The 15,778-nt window shown below is 45.0% G+C and overlaps 1 protein-coding gene across 2 annotated transcripts in view; it reads left to right on the forward strand.

Moving 5' to 3' along the window:
* frem1a (Fras1 related extracellular matrix 1a) overlaps window positions 1–15,778 on the forward strand; it is a 31,147-nt gene that overhangs the window by 5,805 nt on the left and 9,564 nt on the right. Inside the window, exons 2-23 of one of the 2 annotated variants that reach the window (XM_023820929.2) lie at window positions 3,566–4,067; window positions 5,012–5,106; window positions 5,483–5,793; window positions 6,109–6,305; window positions 6,985–7,308; window positions 7,538–7,646; window positions 7,739–7,870; window positions 8,123–8,467; window positions 8,651–8,793; window positions 8,939–9,135; window positions 9,301–9,391; window positions 9,703–9,870; window positions 9,980–10,188; window positions 10,758–10,851; window positions 11,001–11,253; window positions 11,474–11,677; window positions 12,404–12,589; window positions 12,817–13,013; window positions 13,573–13,744; window positions 14,128–14,272; window positions 14,868–15,009; window positions 15,455–15,650. In XM_023820929.2, coding sequence (XP_023676697.2) covers window positions 3,816–4,067; window positions 5,012–5,106; window positions 5,483–5,793; window positions 6,109–6,305; window positions 6,985–7,308; window positions 7,538–7,646; window positions 7,739–7,870; window positions 8,123–8,467; window positions 8,651–8,793; window positions 8,939–9,135; window positions 9,301–9,391; window positions 9,703–9,870; window positions 9,980–10,188; window positions 10,758–10,851; window positions 11,001–11,253; window positions 11,474–11,677; window positions 12,404–12,589; window positions 12,817–13,013; window positions 13,573–13,744; window positions 14,128–14,272; window positions 14,868–15,009; window positions 15,455–15,650 — 4,162 coding nt within the window. In that variant the 5' untranslated portion in view covers window positions 3,566–3,815. Of the gene's footprint in view, window positions 1–3,565; window positions 4,068–5,011; window positions 5,107–5,482; window positions 5,794–6,108; window positions 6,306–6,984; window positions 7,309–7,537; window positions 7,647–7,738; window positions 7,871–8,122; window positions 8,468–8,650; window positions 8,794–8,938; window positions 9,136–9,300; window positions 9,392–9,702; window positions 9,871–9,979; window positions 10,189–10,757; window positions 10,852–11,000; window positions 11,254–11,473; window positions 11,678–12,403; window positions 12,590–12,816; window positions 13,014–13,572; window positions 13,745–14,127; window positions 14,273–14,867; window positions 15,010–15,454; window positions 15,651–15,778 lie in introns of those variants that run through there. The other variant, XR_011981813.1, reaches the window with a different exon arrangement.

A 15,778-nucleotide genomic window follows, 5' to 3' on the forward strand; every position in this document is an offset into this window, starting at 1 on the left:
TAATTGTAACTCTTTATACTCAACTGGTTGGTTGGAATGAAATCTTGGATTGGATTTTTACTTTCTGGAACTGAATCTGAACCTTTGCTTTTCAGGAAGCAAAGCCAAGACTAACTGCATGATCGATATTCTCTGCTGGAAGTCAAGTGGAATGGCAGAAAAGTCTAACACTTGCATCCTGCATCATGCCATCTGAGAACCGTTTACAGACTTTGGCTATTAGTGTGAGAGGCAGCAGTTATAGCAATATGAGGCCCGGCCTGCCATCGTCGGAAACACAAGCCACTGATCACATGCTTAATGTGTATCAGCTTCAGAATATTCAAGTATTGAAATATCTCATAGATGGAAGGATGCCATACAGAAGCAAACATTTAAGAGAAGACAGAATTTTTTGTCTAATTTTCTTGTCATTCAAACGTATTGTACAATTGTATCAAAGTCTTGTTATAACAAGCACTTTTCTGATTCCAAGATTGAGATACATTCTCTGGAAACAGTTGTCTTATAATAGTTTGTCTCTTTAGGCCTTGACGTTGCATTTAGACTTGACATATTAAGAAAAGTAAGATTGATGGCTTCTCATGAAAAATAGCAAAAGAAAATTAACATGATTGCTTACATATGAAGTGTCTTTGTGACAGTATTCACCCATTGCATTCAAAGGGCTTCACAGATACAGGAGTTATGGAATGACTGGCTTCTTTTTTGATCTTGGTACAGGTTTTTTTTTTTTGCTTCAGTAAGTTCACTCCCTATCAGTGCTGACCATTTAATGTTACATATTAAACTTAACCTGGTGTTTGGGCCCTCTGAATGAAATTGTAATTGGATAAGGCCACATCTCAGAAGAACATCTATGATTCTGCTTAACCAGGTGGCTCAGAAGTTCTAAAATTCTCAAACTCAACACAAAGTCATTTGCTTCTACGCATCTACTGATTTGTAGGAGACTGGTCTCCCTGACACTGAACTATTTCTACACACTTTCACAGCACTTTAGAGTTTTACTTTTCTGTGCTGAAGTCCCTTTCGATGGCGACTTATATAGTGCTTGCCAAACTCTCAGTTGGACTAGTATAACAATAGTAGACGATGCCAAACTTTGTGGGTACAATTAGAATATCAACAGTATTTCTTTCCCTTAATCTATGGTGCCAGGCCCCCATAGTCAATAACAGTCATCTGTAACTGCAAGGGCTCATTTGGTATTCTGCAGCTCGCAAGCCCAGCCTGTCCAGAGAATTCTGGGTCACTAGTAGAATCACCGGGCCCACTGACAGCAGAGTGGTTTTCACAGACTTTGACAGCCGACAGCAAAGCTTGCCTGGGGGGCATTATTCTGAAAGGTTACAATTAAGGGCCGGATGTGGGAGCTCTGCTAAAAATGACCAGTGAGTTATTCTGGATGAATATGACCTGAGGCTGGCCCAGCCAGGGTTATTTATCACTTTTGTTTCTGCTTGTTAAAAACCAGAGCACACTTTTGGCAGTGATATGCAAAAACTGTGGTGTATTGACATTTCAAGATAATCGTTTATTTAGTGCACTGTGTTTTTCAGTGGTCCCCATTCTGCTCTGCTGCCTAGAGCCTAGGTTAATACTGCTGCTTTTTCAAGTTTGTTTGCTTGATAAAGCAAACCAGTGTTTCCCCATTCAGTCTTCGGGAACCCACAGCCGGTCCATGTTCTTGCTCCTTCTGAGCTCCCTGTTTGTGGCTCCCTGAGGACTGGATTGAGAAACACTGCTAATAAAAAAAACTGTAAATTTTAGATCAGCGTTCCCCAGTTCCGGTCCTGGAGGGCCAGTCTGTCCCACAGTTTGCAAGTTTCCCTGCTGGAACACATCGTACTCAGCTAATTTCCACGTTTAGTAGGTGTGTTTGTGCAAGGAAATGTGTAAATTGTGTTGTAGACTGGCCCTCCACGACGGGAATTGGGGACCCCCGCTTCAGATGTCGGGCCTTTTTATGCATTATAGCTTAAAGTCCTGTAATTCAGGATTTGTTTCTTACGAGGATGTCAAGTCTGTATGACGTATGTTTGTAAGGAATGTAAAGAATGAGTAGTATATTCAGTTGTATATGTGTGTGAGTGCAGGCTTGCATGTGTGCCTTGGTACGGGTTGGTGCTCTGCTGAACGTCACCCATCTGACACCATTTTGGGATTGCCGCTGTCCCTCTGTTACTTTACACTACGCCCTCCATCCCCCTCCCCGGGGTTCAGGAGCACTCCTCCTCAGCCAGCCAGCTTCCAGCTGGGTTATTCACCTCCATTTCTCTGCCTTTTGCTACAAGCACCTCAGTCAGTGCTGCCATTTTGTTAGATTCTGGATGGCAAGTACTTGTTTATTTCTGGAGGAAGTTTGCATGCATCTGTTAGACAGTGTGTGTGGTGTGATCTGTGTTGCATGTGACACCGGGCGTGTGGTTTCTTTGTGAACATTTTTGCCCCTATATCAACAGCCCAACAATGGCATCATCAGTTGCTCTTGTAAGTGTCATTTCGAACTGGCCATGTCAACAAAGTCGTCATGCCCCTCCCATGACTAACCTGCTGCTTTAGATCTTTTTAATTGCATGAGGTCGTAGGTCATCTTTCAGGACCCAATCTCCCCTGCAAAGGCCAGGCTTAGGCCTGTGAAATCTTGAGCGTGTGGCTCTGAAGATTAGGACTCCGCGTGTCTGTTTGGATACTTACTGTACTGGTTCAAATCCTGCGTCTGATTTCACTGTTGGGTCCTTGAGGAAGATCCAGCCCCAGTTGGCTGACCCTGCCTTCTCACTTGTCCATTGCTTTGGACAAAAGCCAAATAAATGTAATGTAATCTTAAATGCATGTGCTGTGAGATTGTTGGGCTGCGTTGGATAATGCTGGTCATTAATACTATTTCAGAGTACAAGCCTGGCTCACTATTGACTTGGGTCACCACGATAGAGTATATCTCTGTGTTTGCTCAGATTACAGTGCTAAGCTGTGGAGGTTTTGGAGTATCTTCTCAGCTTCCCTTGACACTTTACTCATATTTCTGTTAATTTCATATCAGAGTAATATCTCCTCTGTTTCCCCCCTCCACTCCTTCTCAGCTGTGTTTATAAGTCTATTCTGGGCTTGCTTAGAAGCGGAGGTGTTGCAGAAGATCCATAACTTCCCCACCTCAGACATTTTCTGTTTTTGATACCAGAACTGCTAGGCATGGTGGCACAAGCCCAAAGCAGTCTGGGTTTACTGCTGCACCATCCATACTAAGAGATTGGGGGCGGCTTTAGATAATGTGGATTGGCCCATATTGGTAGATGTTTCCCATGGAGGACTCTAAGACTGGCAGAGTACAGCCGCGTTTCTGCCAGAAAAAAATTCTAATTGAGTAATTCAGAGGAGACGAATGATTGTCTTTAATCTTTGGCATCATTTTGAAACTTTTTATTCTGTGTAATGTTTCTTAATATTCTGTCTTCTGTATAAACAATTCAAATTCTGGTCTTTCGATTGTTGTCGCCTGATTTGTCTGATTTAGTAATATAGAATTCTACATGTTCTTCCATTTCTGTTTTTTTCTTCTCAGGGAAGAGTTAACATGAACAATACCTATAAAGTGCAGTAATCTGAATCACTCCAGAATTACCTACAATCAGCAGGACACCAGTAACACACATGTCATCTCACGCCTCTGGACGGCCGAGAGACTGCTGGCCCATAACTGTCTGAGTGCTGCTTACGCGGGGGGGGGGGGACATTGTCCCCGCTGGTCAACAAACGGACAGGCATACAGTGCTACCTCGGGTGGGCAAGGTCCCTCCTGACTAACACAAGCAATGGGGTTGGCATTCCAGCTGTCCCCACCCATGATAATAATGATTGCGGTGACAGTTCTGAGTGGCATGGCCGACAGGGGCCGGGACTCACTGGTGACAGTGAACCGGGGTTTGAAGGTGAAGCGCGGCCAGACAGCTTACCTGGAGGAGGAAGACCTGCGTTTCAGTGCCCCCCAAGACAGGGACGCCTGCAAGGTGGAGGTGGTCCTCAACGAGCCCATTACACAGCGAGTGGGTGTGCTCACACCTCAGGTGGGTCTGCATCCTCCATTCAGCATTTTCTAGCTTTATATGTGTCAGTCATTGCTATTTAAAGGGCCAGGCGCCCCATTTTTAATGCTTATTAATGAATGGAGGTTTTGGTGATTTTACAAATGTTACAGCCTCTGTCTTAACTTTTGCCATGCATACCCAAATAATAAACAGCAGTTCATAGGGAATGCCCTCCAGTGCCACAAGGGCTTCTGGCATATCATTTGATTGTATATCTTCAGTTCAGCTATTGTTTAGATGAATTAATCCAGATACCCAAAACATGAATTAGTTGAAAGGTTTTGTTGCATCAAGAGGTCTGTGACCTTTTGTTATTCTTATAACTTTGTGACATATATAATATCATGTTTTCTTAAATCCGAAAGGTCTGTATTGTATTAAAATCGGTTTTCTTTTTGGGTTTGAAATATTTGGCATCCATTGACAAGGCCAGTCACCACCATAGGCTGGCATGTAAGGGAAGAAAAAAATGACTAAATTAAAAATTCTCAAGCCAAGCTGCAGTCTTAGATGTGGTTTCCCCTGACATTCATTCTGACATCTAGTGGCCTTGATTGTCATGTAATTAAACGGGGGAAGAGAAAAAGGACAAACTAAGAGAAAAACACGAAAAAAAAGCAAGACCACTGGGATCCCTTTCATTTCATCGTGACAGCTGGCATGGGTTGAGCATTCTTTCCTAACTTCAAGGAATTCATCCACCCTCCCTGAAGTATATGAAATAAAAACATTATCTGACACTTACAAACAGAAAGTTGTTCTATGCATTGAGTTAGAGAGTTCAGGTCCAGAAAGTAAAAAGTCAGACCAAGCTGGTTGTTTGACACAAAATTTTGGTCTGGATTTTTACTTTCTGGACCTGAACTATCCACTGGCTCTGTGGGTAAATGTGGTTTGATGTATGTTGTCCCTACCGTCCTAAGGTCTTTGACTGCTACTTTCACGCGGACGAGGTGAAATATGTCCATAACGGCTGTCCCATCCTAAAAGAAGACAAAGTGATGCTTCGGCTGTTCAGGTATACAGATTTGGATGGTTATTAATCATGCGAGTGCCACTTCTGCAGCTGGAATCCACTGTCTGCAATTAGAGCTTCAGCATCTTTATCTCGAATGCAGAGCTCTCTCATAGCTGGTGCCTTTCAGCTGCCTTCTGCAAATGCTCGGTACATTCAGAGGTGGACTGCACATCGATATTATTTCCTCTCTTCACCTCACCTGTGCTTGGCATTGGTTTTAAAAAAACTCAAAATGAACAAAAACATAACTGAGACTTCTCAAAATCTTGTGTTTTTAAAGAAATTCTTAAATATTTTTTTGGGGGGATTCTGGTAATGCTTTCTCAGCATATTTATGTTTGCTGCGTGTTGAGTGAAGAATCTGGTGTGTGTTCAGGTTCACAGAGACAGAGACCTACACTGAGGTGTTCTTTCTGCGTGTTGAGGTCCTGGAACCCGATTGCAGCATCATCCACCTTGGCCCTAAGTCTCTGGAGGTACCTGAGTTCTACAGCCTATCGGACAAGCTGGATGGCAATGCGGTGTCTTTCCACTACGAGCGGCGATCCAACCTGGAGTGTACTGTGCAAGTAGCCACGCAAGAAGCACACCTTCCTGCCCATGGCCAGCTGGTCACTGGCGAACCTGAGGAAGTTGTGCCTCGTGGAGATGAACCACAGAGCTTTCTGCCCTCAGAGCAACAGCTGAGTATGTCCTGCTATCCTTTAGGGCAGTGTGTCCCAATCCGGTCCTCAGGGATCCACAGACAGTCCATGTAGGGAGCTGGGAGGGAGCAAAAATGTGAACTGTCTGGCAGGGAGCTCAGAGGGAGCAAAAACATGGACTGACTGTATGTCCCTGAGGACCGGATTGAGAAACACTGCTTTAGGGCAAAGAGAAGCAGAACACTCATCAGACTCATCAGAGGAGACCTTCATTCCTCTAGATCTGTCAGAAATACGTTGAATAAATTTGAACAGTTTGCCTCTTGCTGTCATTAACCCTATGACCATTTTCTTGCAGTTAACAAGGCCAGAGCAATGTGCAAGGAGTCTGCATGCCTCAATGGAATGAAACTGGTACAGTTCATCAAGGTGCCTTGTGAGGAATTCCTGGTGATGGGGCTGAAATACCAGCACACAGATCCACCATCTCCAGATATTGATTACATCGCCATACGACTGGATCTCAGAGATACAAGGAGTAGGAGCATATACAAGGTGCCTTCTCCTTCTGGATCACATTTTTGCATACAAATGCTTTAAATTTTATTTGAATTTGGATAGAGGTGGAAAAGTCAGGTCCAGAAAGAACAAATGCAGACCAAGGTTGTGTTTCAACCAGCCAGTTAAGTACTTTGTGACTTTGACTTTATATTCGACTGGCTGGTTGAAACAGAATCTTGGTCTGCATTTGTACTTTCTGACCCGAACTTTCCACTTCTGAATTTCAGATCGATTACTTCACTGTAGGCATCAGGATGCAGTGTGGTGAATGAACTGAACTTGTGATGCAAAGAATGAGTGGGGTCACAGTTACTCTCAAGCCTGATCACTTCTATAAATGACCTAGCTGTGAAAATAGCTAAAAGCCTCATCTATATAAGTTAAGGTGTTTGCGTTATGAAAAACAAGGATAATTATGCTAAAAAGTATGACTGCGTGTTTATGAGTAAAATGTCACACATCGTAAAGGTATTTCAATATGGATTGAAATTAGTGCACATTAATATTAGGCTGCCGGAACTACCTGTGCGATTAAATCATCATTATCAACACCCATGTGACACCTCTGGACCAATAAGAAAATAGTATTTACCAAATCTGTGATAAAAAACTGAATATTGAATATAAACCCAGTGAATCATTGATTGATTTTGAAATTGCTCTGAATGCCCAGTCTGAGCGTGCCTGGATTCCGGTACGGATCAAGAATGGCATCCCAAACCAACCTCCTAAGCCGGCCTTCATGCCCACGTTCATCCTGGAGGTGGACCAATTCATCCTCACCCCCTTTAGCACTGCTGCTGTGGATGCTGAAGATGCAGAGTCCCCCAGGTCCCTACTAGTCTTCAATATCACCAAGCCACCCCAAGAAGGCTTCATCACCCACCTGTCTGACCATACCAAACCCATCATCTCCTTCACCTGGGCAGACCTCCATGACATGCTCATCGCTTACCAGCCTCCCAATTCCAGCCACACCCAACGTCGTAACTACGAGGTAGAGACCATCTGAAAAAATGTTTCCGTCTCAGATGTCCCTAAGAATGCTGTAGAAACATGGGAATGTTTTGAAAACATGAAAATGTGTATCTTAACATAAGTAAGATTCATTTAAATAAGCATAAGTTTGCAGATATGCTTCAGTCTTGAGATGAGGTAGCCTTCCTCCTGTCATCATGATGCCGCCCTTTACAAGCATGATATTGATGACTTATCTTTTCTGGCAGGTGGAGTTTGACGTCCACGACTACTTTTTTGCCAAAAGCGCCCCTTTCATGGTTCATGTGTCTGTCAGGACAGCTGACACCAACGCGCCCCGTGTGTCGTGGAACATGGGTAAGGACTGCATCTTCACACAGGGTTATAACGTTGACCAGTCAGGCTGGCTTGGAGCGCAGTCTTCATGGCAACCTCACTGGTCCTTATAGGCTTGAGTCTGCTGGAAGGCCAGTCCCGTCCAATCACATGGGAGCAGCTGCAGATCGTAGACAATGACAACCTGAAGTTGGTACGCATCATCACTGTGGATGGGCTACAACACGGAAGACTTACCGTTAGAGGTAAAATGATATGGGTCTAAGTATTATTCAAGAGTCTACATGTTATATATTGACAAGTTGAAAGAGTACCATTTCAATTAGCATCTTATATGTTGTCATATACAGAATTCATGAAAGTCATCGTGGTGCTTCTGTAATTCTTGGAATGGTGTCAGAACTAATTGGTAAGAGAAGCTAGATATTTGATTAGAACAGTGCTTCATTTCTTAACCTTTTTTATCCCTGGTCTCCTGGGTTGCATGCAACATCTAGGTGGTAAGGGCTTCATGTTCACCGTGAGTGACATTCAGGCAGGCGTGGTACGCTATCACCACGATGACAGCGACACCACCAAAGACTTCGTGGTCTTCCGAATCACCGATGGCCACCACCAGACACGGCATAAGTTCCCCATCAACATCCTGCCAAAGGATGACAGCCCGCCCTTCCTCATCACCAACATGGTGCTGGAACTTGCAGAAGGCCAGATCGCCCTGCTGCAAGGGTCTGTGCTGCAAGCCTCTGATATGGACTCCAGCGACGACTACATCCTATTCAATGTCACCCGCCCACCGCAGGCAGGAGTGCTCATGAAGATACCAGGCCCCAGAGAGACAGGTGAGCCCCTCTCTCTGAAGGCTGCCTCATGATCATCCATCTGCTTAAGTTGACTTAAAAGAATGCATTAAATCATGATCATGTAGGTTCAAGATCTTAATGTTTCTGGAGTAGATGCTTGCAGTTAAGAGTGCACTCTTTTTCACCAGAGACAATCCCAAAATTCCCTGCTTCTCTTTTTAGGTTACCCTGTCAGCCATTTCCTCCAGAGAGACCTTTTCCACTCTGTAATATACTACCGCCACCTGGGGAATGAGATCTTTGATGACTCCTTTGAGGTAGTGCTCTCAGATTTCCACGATCCTCCGAATCTCTCAGAACATCAGGTATGCTCTCGTGTTTTTGTTTTTATTCTGCACCTGAGCTGGGACAGCCCAAGCCCGGCTGTCATACCAGCTCCAGATTGGATTTCCGCTTTACTGTTTTGGTCCATTAGTGGTCTCACCTTCTCTCCACTGATGATTTGCACAGGTTATTGTGGTGCATATTACTCCGGTGCATGACCAACTTCCAAAGGAGGTACCTGGGGTGACACGACACATAGTTGTCAAAGAGATGGAGGTAGTCCACATAACTAAGAAGCAACTCCATTTCGTTGACCCAGAGTCACCCGACAGTGAGTTGACATACACCGTCACCACGCCACCCTTCTTCAGCTCCATTCATGGGTAAGCTGCAAATCGACACATAGGACAGAATCCTGCTGAAGCTAAGCATACAGCCCATGGACTACTTTGTCCAACAGCTGCTAAATATTGGCTCAGCTGCTCAAACTGGATGAATGCTCCTTCATGAAAAGCTTAGAATGTTCTTGTTCTCTTTGTGTTGGCCAGGAGAGGAGATGCCGGGAGGTTGTTCCTAGTGGACAGCATCCCCAAATTTACCAAAGACCCCAGTGCACCAGTTTTACGACTTTTCACACAAGTGAGTAATGCTTGGGGTAATAACAACTGGCCATCAGGAATTTTGGCGATGATTGGCCGATGATTTCAGGGCCGGTCTTTGTATGGTCTGTATGCCAGGGGTGTTCTACCCCTCGGCCTATCGCAGAAGATGATGCTTTATTTCATTGGTGGCCAACCGGTTGATCATGATTGGCAAAATGCACCAAGGGGACCCGCCCCCAATCAGTGGTAAATTCCCAGGCTGCTTTTTGTTACCAGTCTACCCTTGACATCAACTTTCTACCTGGAGTACCATGTGACACCTAACCCAGCTGGCTTCTGCTTTCCCAGCATGCAGTCAACTACATGAAGGTGGCCTATATGCCCCCCCTTCAGGAGATCGGGATCCACCCCCAGCCAATCCAGTTTGTGCTTTCCGTGACCAATCAGCAGGGCAGCACACTCATCGGTATCTGTTTTAACGTTACCGTGCTGCCTGTGGACAACCAGCCACCTCAGGTACCGACGCTGTGTGATCCATTGACCGCCGCTGATTCATTGATGCAAGCCGCCGGTTGTTTCCTAAGCCCTTCATGAAACCGCCCCCCCCCCGACCTTGTTTTCTCAGGTCCACATGAACCCGCTGACGGTGGAGGAGGGCGGGGAATGCCCAATGGACTCGGACCACCTGTGGCTGACTGATCCGGACACGGCGGAGGAAGCATTGAGAGTGGAGCTGAGGGCAGGGCCCCAGCATGGACGACTCCACCTGGACGGGTTCCCCGTGGATCCAGGGCAGGCGTTCGCCTTGAGCGACCTGACCAGCCTAAAAGTTAGGTTAGACACATTCTGCCTCTGCCTCAGTTTCTCAGTGCCACCTCATGCTTGATTTGTATGTAGTACAGGGATCCCTCTACCAGTTCAGTTATTGCAAATGTTTTATTTTGAAATCCTTACCAAATCAGGTAATAGCTTTCATCATCATAAAAATAATACTAATTCCCATAGGAGGTGGGATAATCACATGCAATCAAACACTGCCTAGTTTAACCCCCATCAATAGACAGCAATTGACAGGTCTGGATAATTACAACTAGCATGGAGATGTAAATCTAATTTCTTCACTCTTGAATTTTCACAGAAAATATTTACAGAATTCAGAAGCTGTTTATATGAACCCAGTTTTGATGTTGAGGTCCGTTTGTGCCTAATTTTACTGGAAACTGGACACTGAAAAAAATGAGATTGCATTTATAAATTGCATTTACAAGAGCATAACCTGTTAATATTGAGATGCAAATCATTTACTTATAATGTCTTTCTTTACTCTAATGAACCATTATGTTTAATCCTTTCCCATAGCAACCTTATCATAGTACTGGCTGTGCTTTGCTTAACCCTCATAGGTACCATCATGATGGCTCTGAGACAGTCCAGGACAGCATTTATTTAACAGCTTCTGATGGCATCAATGTTGCCGAATTTGTATTGCAGGTGGAGGTGAGTCAGGGTCACAAACTGACTAATCTGTTATTCCTTGTCTAGATAACTAACCGATGAGTCATTTTACTTCAGTACTAAGATCTGGGAGTTAATTCTGACCGTTCCACGTTTTTATTCTCTGGAACTTTTCTTCATGCCATCCATAGGTGGCGCTGGTCAATGACGAGGTTCCGGTCCTTGCACCGGGCTTGAGGCTTGTGTTGGACTGTGCAGAGGGACAGGAAGTGGTTATCACCACAGAGTACCTGTATGCCACAGACAGAGACACCAATGACAGCAGACTGTCCTACATGATCGCCCGCCAACCGTATCATGGGGTTGTGCGTAAAAACGGCGTGGTGGTTGACAGGTTCATCCAGGCAGACTTAATCTCTGGGTTCATCACCTACAAGCACACAGGTAGGGGCACATGATGACACCATATTGGCACAAGTTTTCCTTAGTCTGCTGCAATGAATATGCAGATAATTTACTGTACTTTGGATGCTTTCGTTTTTTTGGGATTTTGAGATTGAGTGTAGTATTCAGGGAAGGGTTTTATCCAGATTTCTGGTTGGGCTATTAACCTTGATGATGTTTACTTTGTTGGATATGGATGCTAATTTCACGTACTTCTCAGGAGCGGAGATTGGATTTACTCCACGCTATGACATCATCACATTCGTCATCTCAGATGAAGAGGCAGAGAACTTCCCAGCATGCACCTCTGATGGGCAGCCTTCTCCCCTGAGCCCTGCTGCTCGGCTCCAGAAGGCCCTGCCTATCTATGACATGAACGTCACTGTGTTTCCTGTGGACAACCAAGCCCCCTCTCTCATTACTGGTGACAGTGACTTTCTTCTCTTCTACCCTGTGTGCCTTTGTGGCTCTGTGTAGAACAGTGATTGCCAGCACGTTGCCCCTAAGCTACGAGTGGCTTGCAGGGTGCGAATGAGTAGTATACATCAAAATTTTCTAGAAATCTTATTAATTATGTGAATTTTTTTTTTTTGTCTGTTTTTATTTTGTTTATACACATGTACGTTGTAGCACTACAAGGAACTTCACTTTTGTCTTTTATAATCAGTGCCGTGCTGTTATGACAAAGTGGACTCAAATTAATTTTACCTTCATCCTCCGGTTGATATAATTTACATATCGAACACCTTGCTCCCCAGATTATTTCCTTTGTAGAAGTAGCTCTCACTGAACACAAATTTGGAGACAGCTGGTGTAGAACTGTAACAGATCATGGTTGCGTCTTACAATTGTGCGGTGTGTTAATCTGTGTATTTTATACAGACATAAATCATACATTTATACAGACATAAATCACGGATTTCAGATATCCTTCTACAAGAGGTGGATAGTTCAGGTCCAGAAAGTAAAAATCCAGACCAAGATTTTGTTTCAGCCAACCATTTGAGTACTTTGTGACGGTGACACTTACAGTATACTCAACTAGTTGGTTGAAACAAAATCATGAACTGGATTTGTACTTTCTGGGCCTACCTCTGCCTTCTGCTGTGCCATTACCCAGTCCATGTGAAATATGAACTCTCCCTTTCAGGTGAGGTGTTTGTGGTGGACGAGGGAGCCTCTGCATCTATCACGGTGGCCCACCTAAGGGTATCTGACGTAGACACCCCGCTGGAAGAGCTGGAGTTCATTTTGGTCTCTCCTCCGCAGTTTGGCTATATTGAGAATATCTTGCCCAGCCCTGGGTTTGAAAAAAGTAATATGGGAATCAGCATCGGTGAGTGTGCCATTCACAGCACTTGGCATCACCGGGGTTACGGAAAAATCAGCAGGTAGAATAGTAGTGAAGTACCTGGAAGAAAAGCCTCAGGTTCTTGTTCCAAGAGTTCTGCTGTCGTACCCTTTAGCCAGGTGTGTCATTTATATGGCCTCAGTAAAATGCAAATAATAGTGAACAACAACAATAAAAATGTGAACTGCCCAGCACAACTCTTTGTCCAACAGCCACCTTCACCTATGGTGATGTGAAAAATGGCCATGTTAACTACGTGCAGTCCAGACACCAGAGGACAGAGCCAACAGCAGATCAGTTCATGGTTCGTGTGTCGGATGGGATACGCCAATCCTCTGACACCCCATTCTACATCATCATCAGACCCACCAATGATGAGGTCCCGGACTTCCTCACCAGGAACATCACGGTAAGCTGGAGCAGAACCACAGTTGTACTGTTTGCTAGAAATGGATTATCCAGCAGCACATGTGAGAAATATTGTAAAGTGTTGTAACTTTCACACCTTTGATGACTGCCAGCTGTGGCCCAAGGACTTCACAGTCCTGTACTGCTTCTAGCAAAACAATTCAGCAGAGGTGTAAAGGGGCTCATGGGAGTTTTACTTACACAAAAATGTTCTGAAGACAGAATGAAAAATGATTGGTTCAGAGAGATAACCAATCAGATTGTAGGGGAGGTGGGTCCAAGCAAATTGAGGAGGCGGAACCAAGACATCTGACTGGTTGGAACCACCTTCTCTACAATCTAATTGGTTATCTCTCTGAACCATTCTTTCTTTGTTCTGCTCGCAGAGCATTTTTGTGTAAGTAAAACTCTGAATGGGAACTGTATGGGAGAGTCTATTCCGACAGATAATGGGCCTTTAGCTGCTTGGTAGGTCAGGATCAGAGGCACCAATCTGTGAAGTATGCAGCCCAGAGAGGACAATAGTTATTAAAGAACAGATGGCTGATGCTCCCTTTGAGGTAGGTGAGGGCCACTCGAAAGGTTTGGACCCAACCATCCTCGATGCAGTAGACTTGGATGTCCCGCGGGACCGCCTGTCCTTCAGCATCATTGAACAGCCCCTGCATGGGGCCCTCACGGCTAACACAGGGACCGCGATGCATGACTTCACCATGGATGAGCTACGGAATGGTACGACCTACCGGCTACAGTCTGTGAATCACTCTGATTCAGCACCAGTCATGCTGAATGTGATTACCCAGCACAGTACAGTATTTTTCAGTTTTCTAGCATGGATTGAAAATGTACCTTCACTAATTTATCTGGCATGTTTAGCCAAGGCAATTCACAGTAGAGGGAAGTGTTACAATTTGTAAGTGTTCTATGGGATTTGCATTGTTAGCACAATGCTCTACTTGTTGCTATAGGAACTACAATTGTCTTGTGCTTGTGTTACTATGTGTATATCAGTGTTATTTCCCTACCGATCAGACTAATGTCAGTGTATGTAGTCCTGTGAGCTTATTGGTACATATATAAATCCACTAGAAAACTAGTCTCATTTCCCCAACCAGGGATGACGATCACATACGCGCATGATGACTCTGAAACCACAGTCGACGGTTTTACCATTCAGTTGACCGATGGGAAGCACCAGCTCAGGAAGCGTGTGGAGGTGACGGTCTTGCCCATCAACGATGAGCTTCCCCACATTATACGGTACCATCTTTGCCCGGTGTCTGAGAAACCTGTACACGCTGGCCTGTAGAAGGCGCCATTGAAATCCCTCTTTATTAAAAAATTTTTTAAAAAAAAAACACAGGCTGCTGATTGAGAATGAAAGAGAAACACAGGCTGGGAATGAAAGAGAAGAACAGACTGTGAAAGAGAAACATGGGCTGGGGGGCTAAGAGTGAAAGAGAAACACAGGCTGGGGGCTAAGAGTGAAAGAGAAACACAGGCTGGGGGCTAAGAGTGAAAGAGAAACACAGGCTGAGGGCTAAGAGTGAAAGAGAAACAGGCTGCGGGCTAAGAGTGAAAGAGAAACAGGCTGCGGGCTAAGAGTGAAAGAGAAACACAGGTTGAGGGCTAAGAGTGAAAGAGAAACACAGGTTGAGGGCTAAGAGTGAAAGAGAAACACAGGCTGAGGGCTAAGAGTGAAAGAGAAACACAGGCTGGGGGCTAAGAGTGAAAGAGAATCACAGGCTGGGGGCTAAGAGTGAAAGAGAATCACAGGCTGGGGGCTAAGAGTGAAAGAGAAACACATGCTGAGCGTGAAAGAGAAATGCAGGCTGTGCGCTTTTTGCCTCTGTAGGAACACTGGCATAGAGGTAGATATGGGAGAGTCCAGGCTGATTTCCGGCGTGGTCCTCGCTGCGTGGGACGATGACACACCTGCCCGGGATGTCCTGTATGTGTTTGAGAGCCTGCCCACAGAAGGCCTGCTGCAGATGAAGGTAGGCATTAGCCCCCTCCATTCCCTTCCCTGAATGTAAATCAGACAGAGCACAACCTACAGAGCAAAGACCCTCAACCGATCTCATGTTATACAAACTCACACTTAAATGAGCAAGATTTTTAAGATGAACTTAGGGAAACTTTCACAAAGGGAAAATATGATTTTACAGTAGCAGTTATAGACACGATCAGACTATACACACAACATAAGAGCACAGTATGAAAGGGCATAAGTATATAAATATAAACAATGCACTGTAAACAAACAACCAAATGGCAGCCATAGTCTAAGATATTAAAGTAACGAGTGCCGGAAGATATGAATGTAAGCCATGGGGTTAGGTGGCTCAGAGAAGAGACCTGACATGACACATAATAAAAGCAATGGCCCATATGTGTTTAGTGGCTGTTCTGGTGCTCACCAGGACCTCTGTCATTGCACAGATGGGCCTGCACTGGGTATCGCTCAGTGCCGGGGAGAATTGCTCCCAGGAGGACCTGGACAGCAACCTGCTGAGATACCTCCACACTGGGTCCACTGGGCTCCAGAGAGAGGATGCGTTCATCTTCCATCTGCAGGATGGGGCGAACCGCTCGCCTGTGCAGCACTTCCGCATCTCGGTGAAGACGATGGAGAAAGGTTAGCGTGGCGGGGTCAACTCAGGGGCTGGGTGCACCAGCCTGTCAGTGCAGGCCTTCCTGGTGATTCATGGATACCAGGTTCCCCAAAAGCCGAATGTGCCACCTTTAAGCATATGTAATGAGAAT

Source organism: Paramormyrops kingsleyae, chromosome 12, assembly GCF_048594095.1.
Source record: "Paramormyrops kingsleyae isolate MSU_618 chromosome 12, PKINGS_0.4, whole genome shotgun sequence".
NCBI classification, from domain to species: domain Eukaryota; kingdom Metazoa; phylum Chordata; class Actinopteri; order Osteoglossiformes; family Mormyridae; genus Paramormyrops; species Paramormyrops kingsleyae.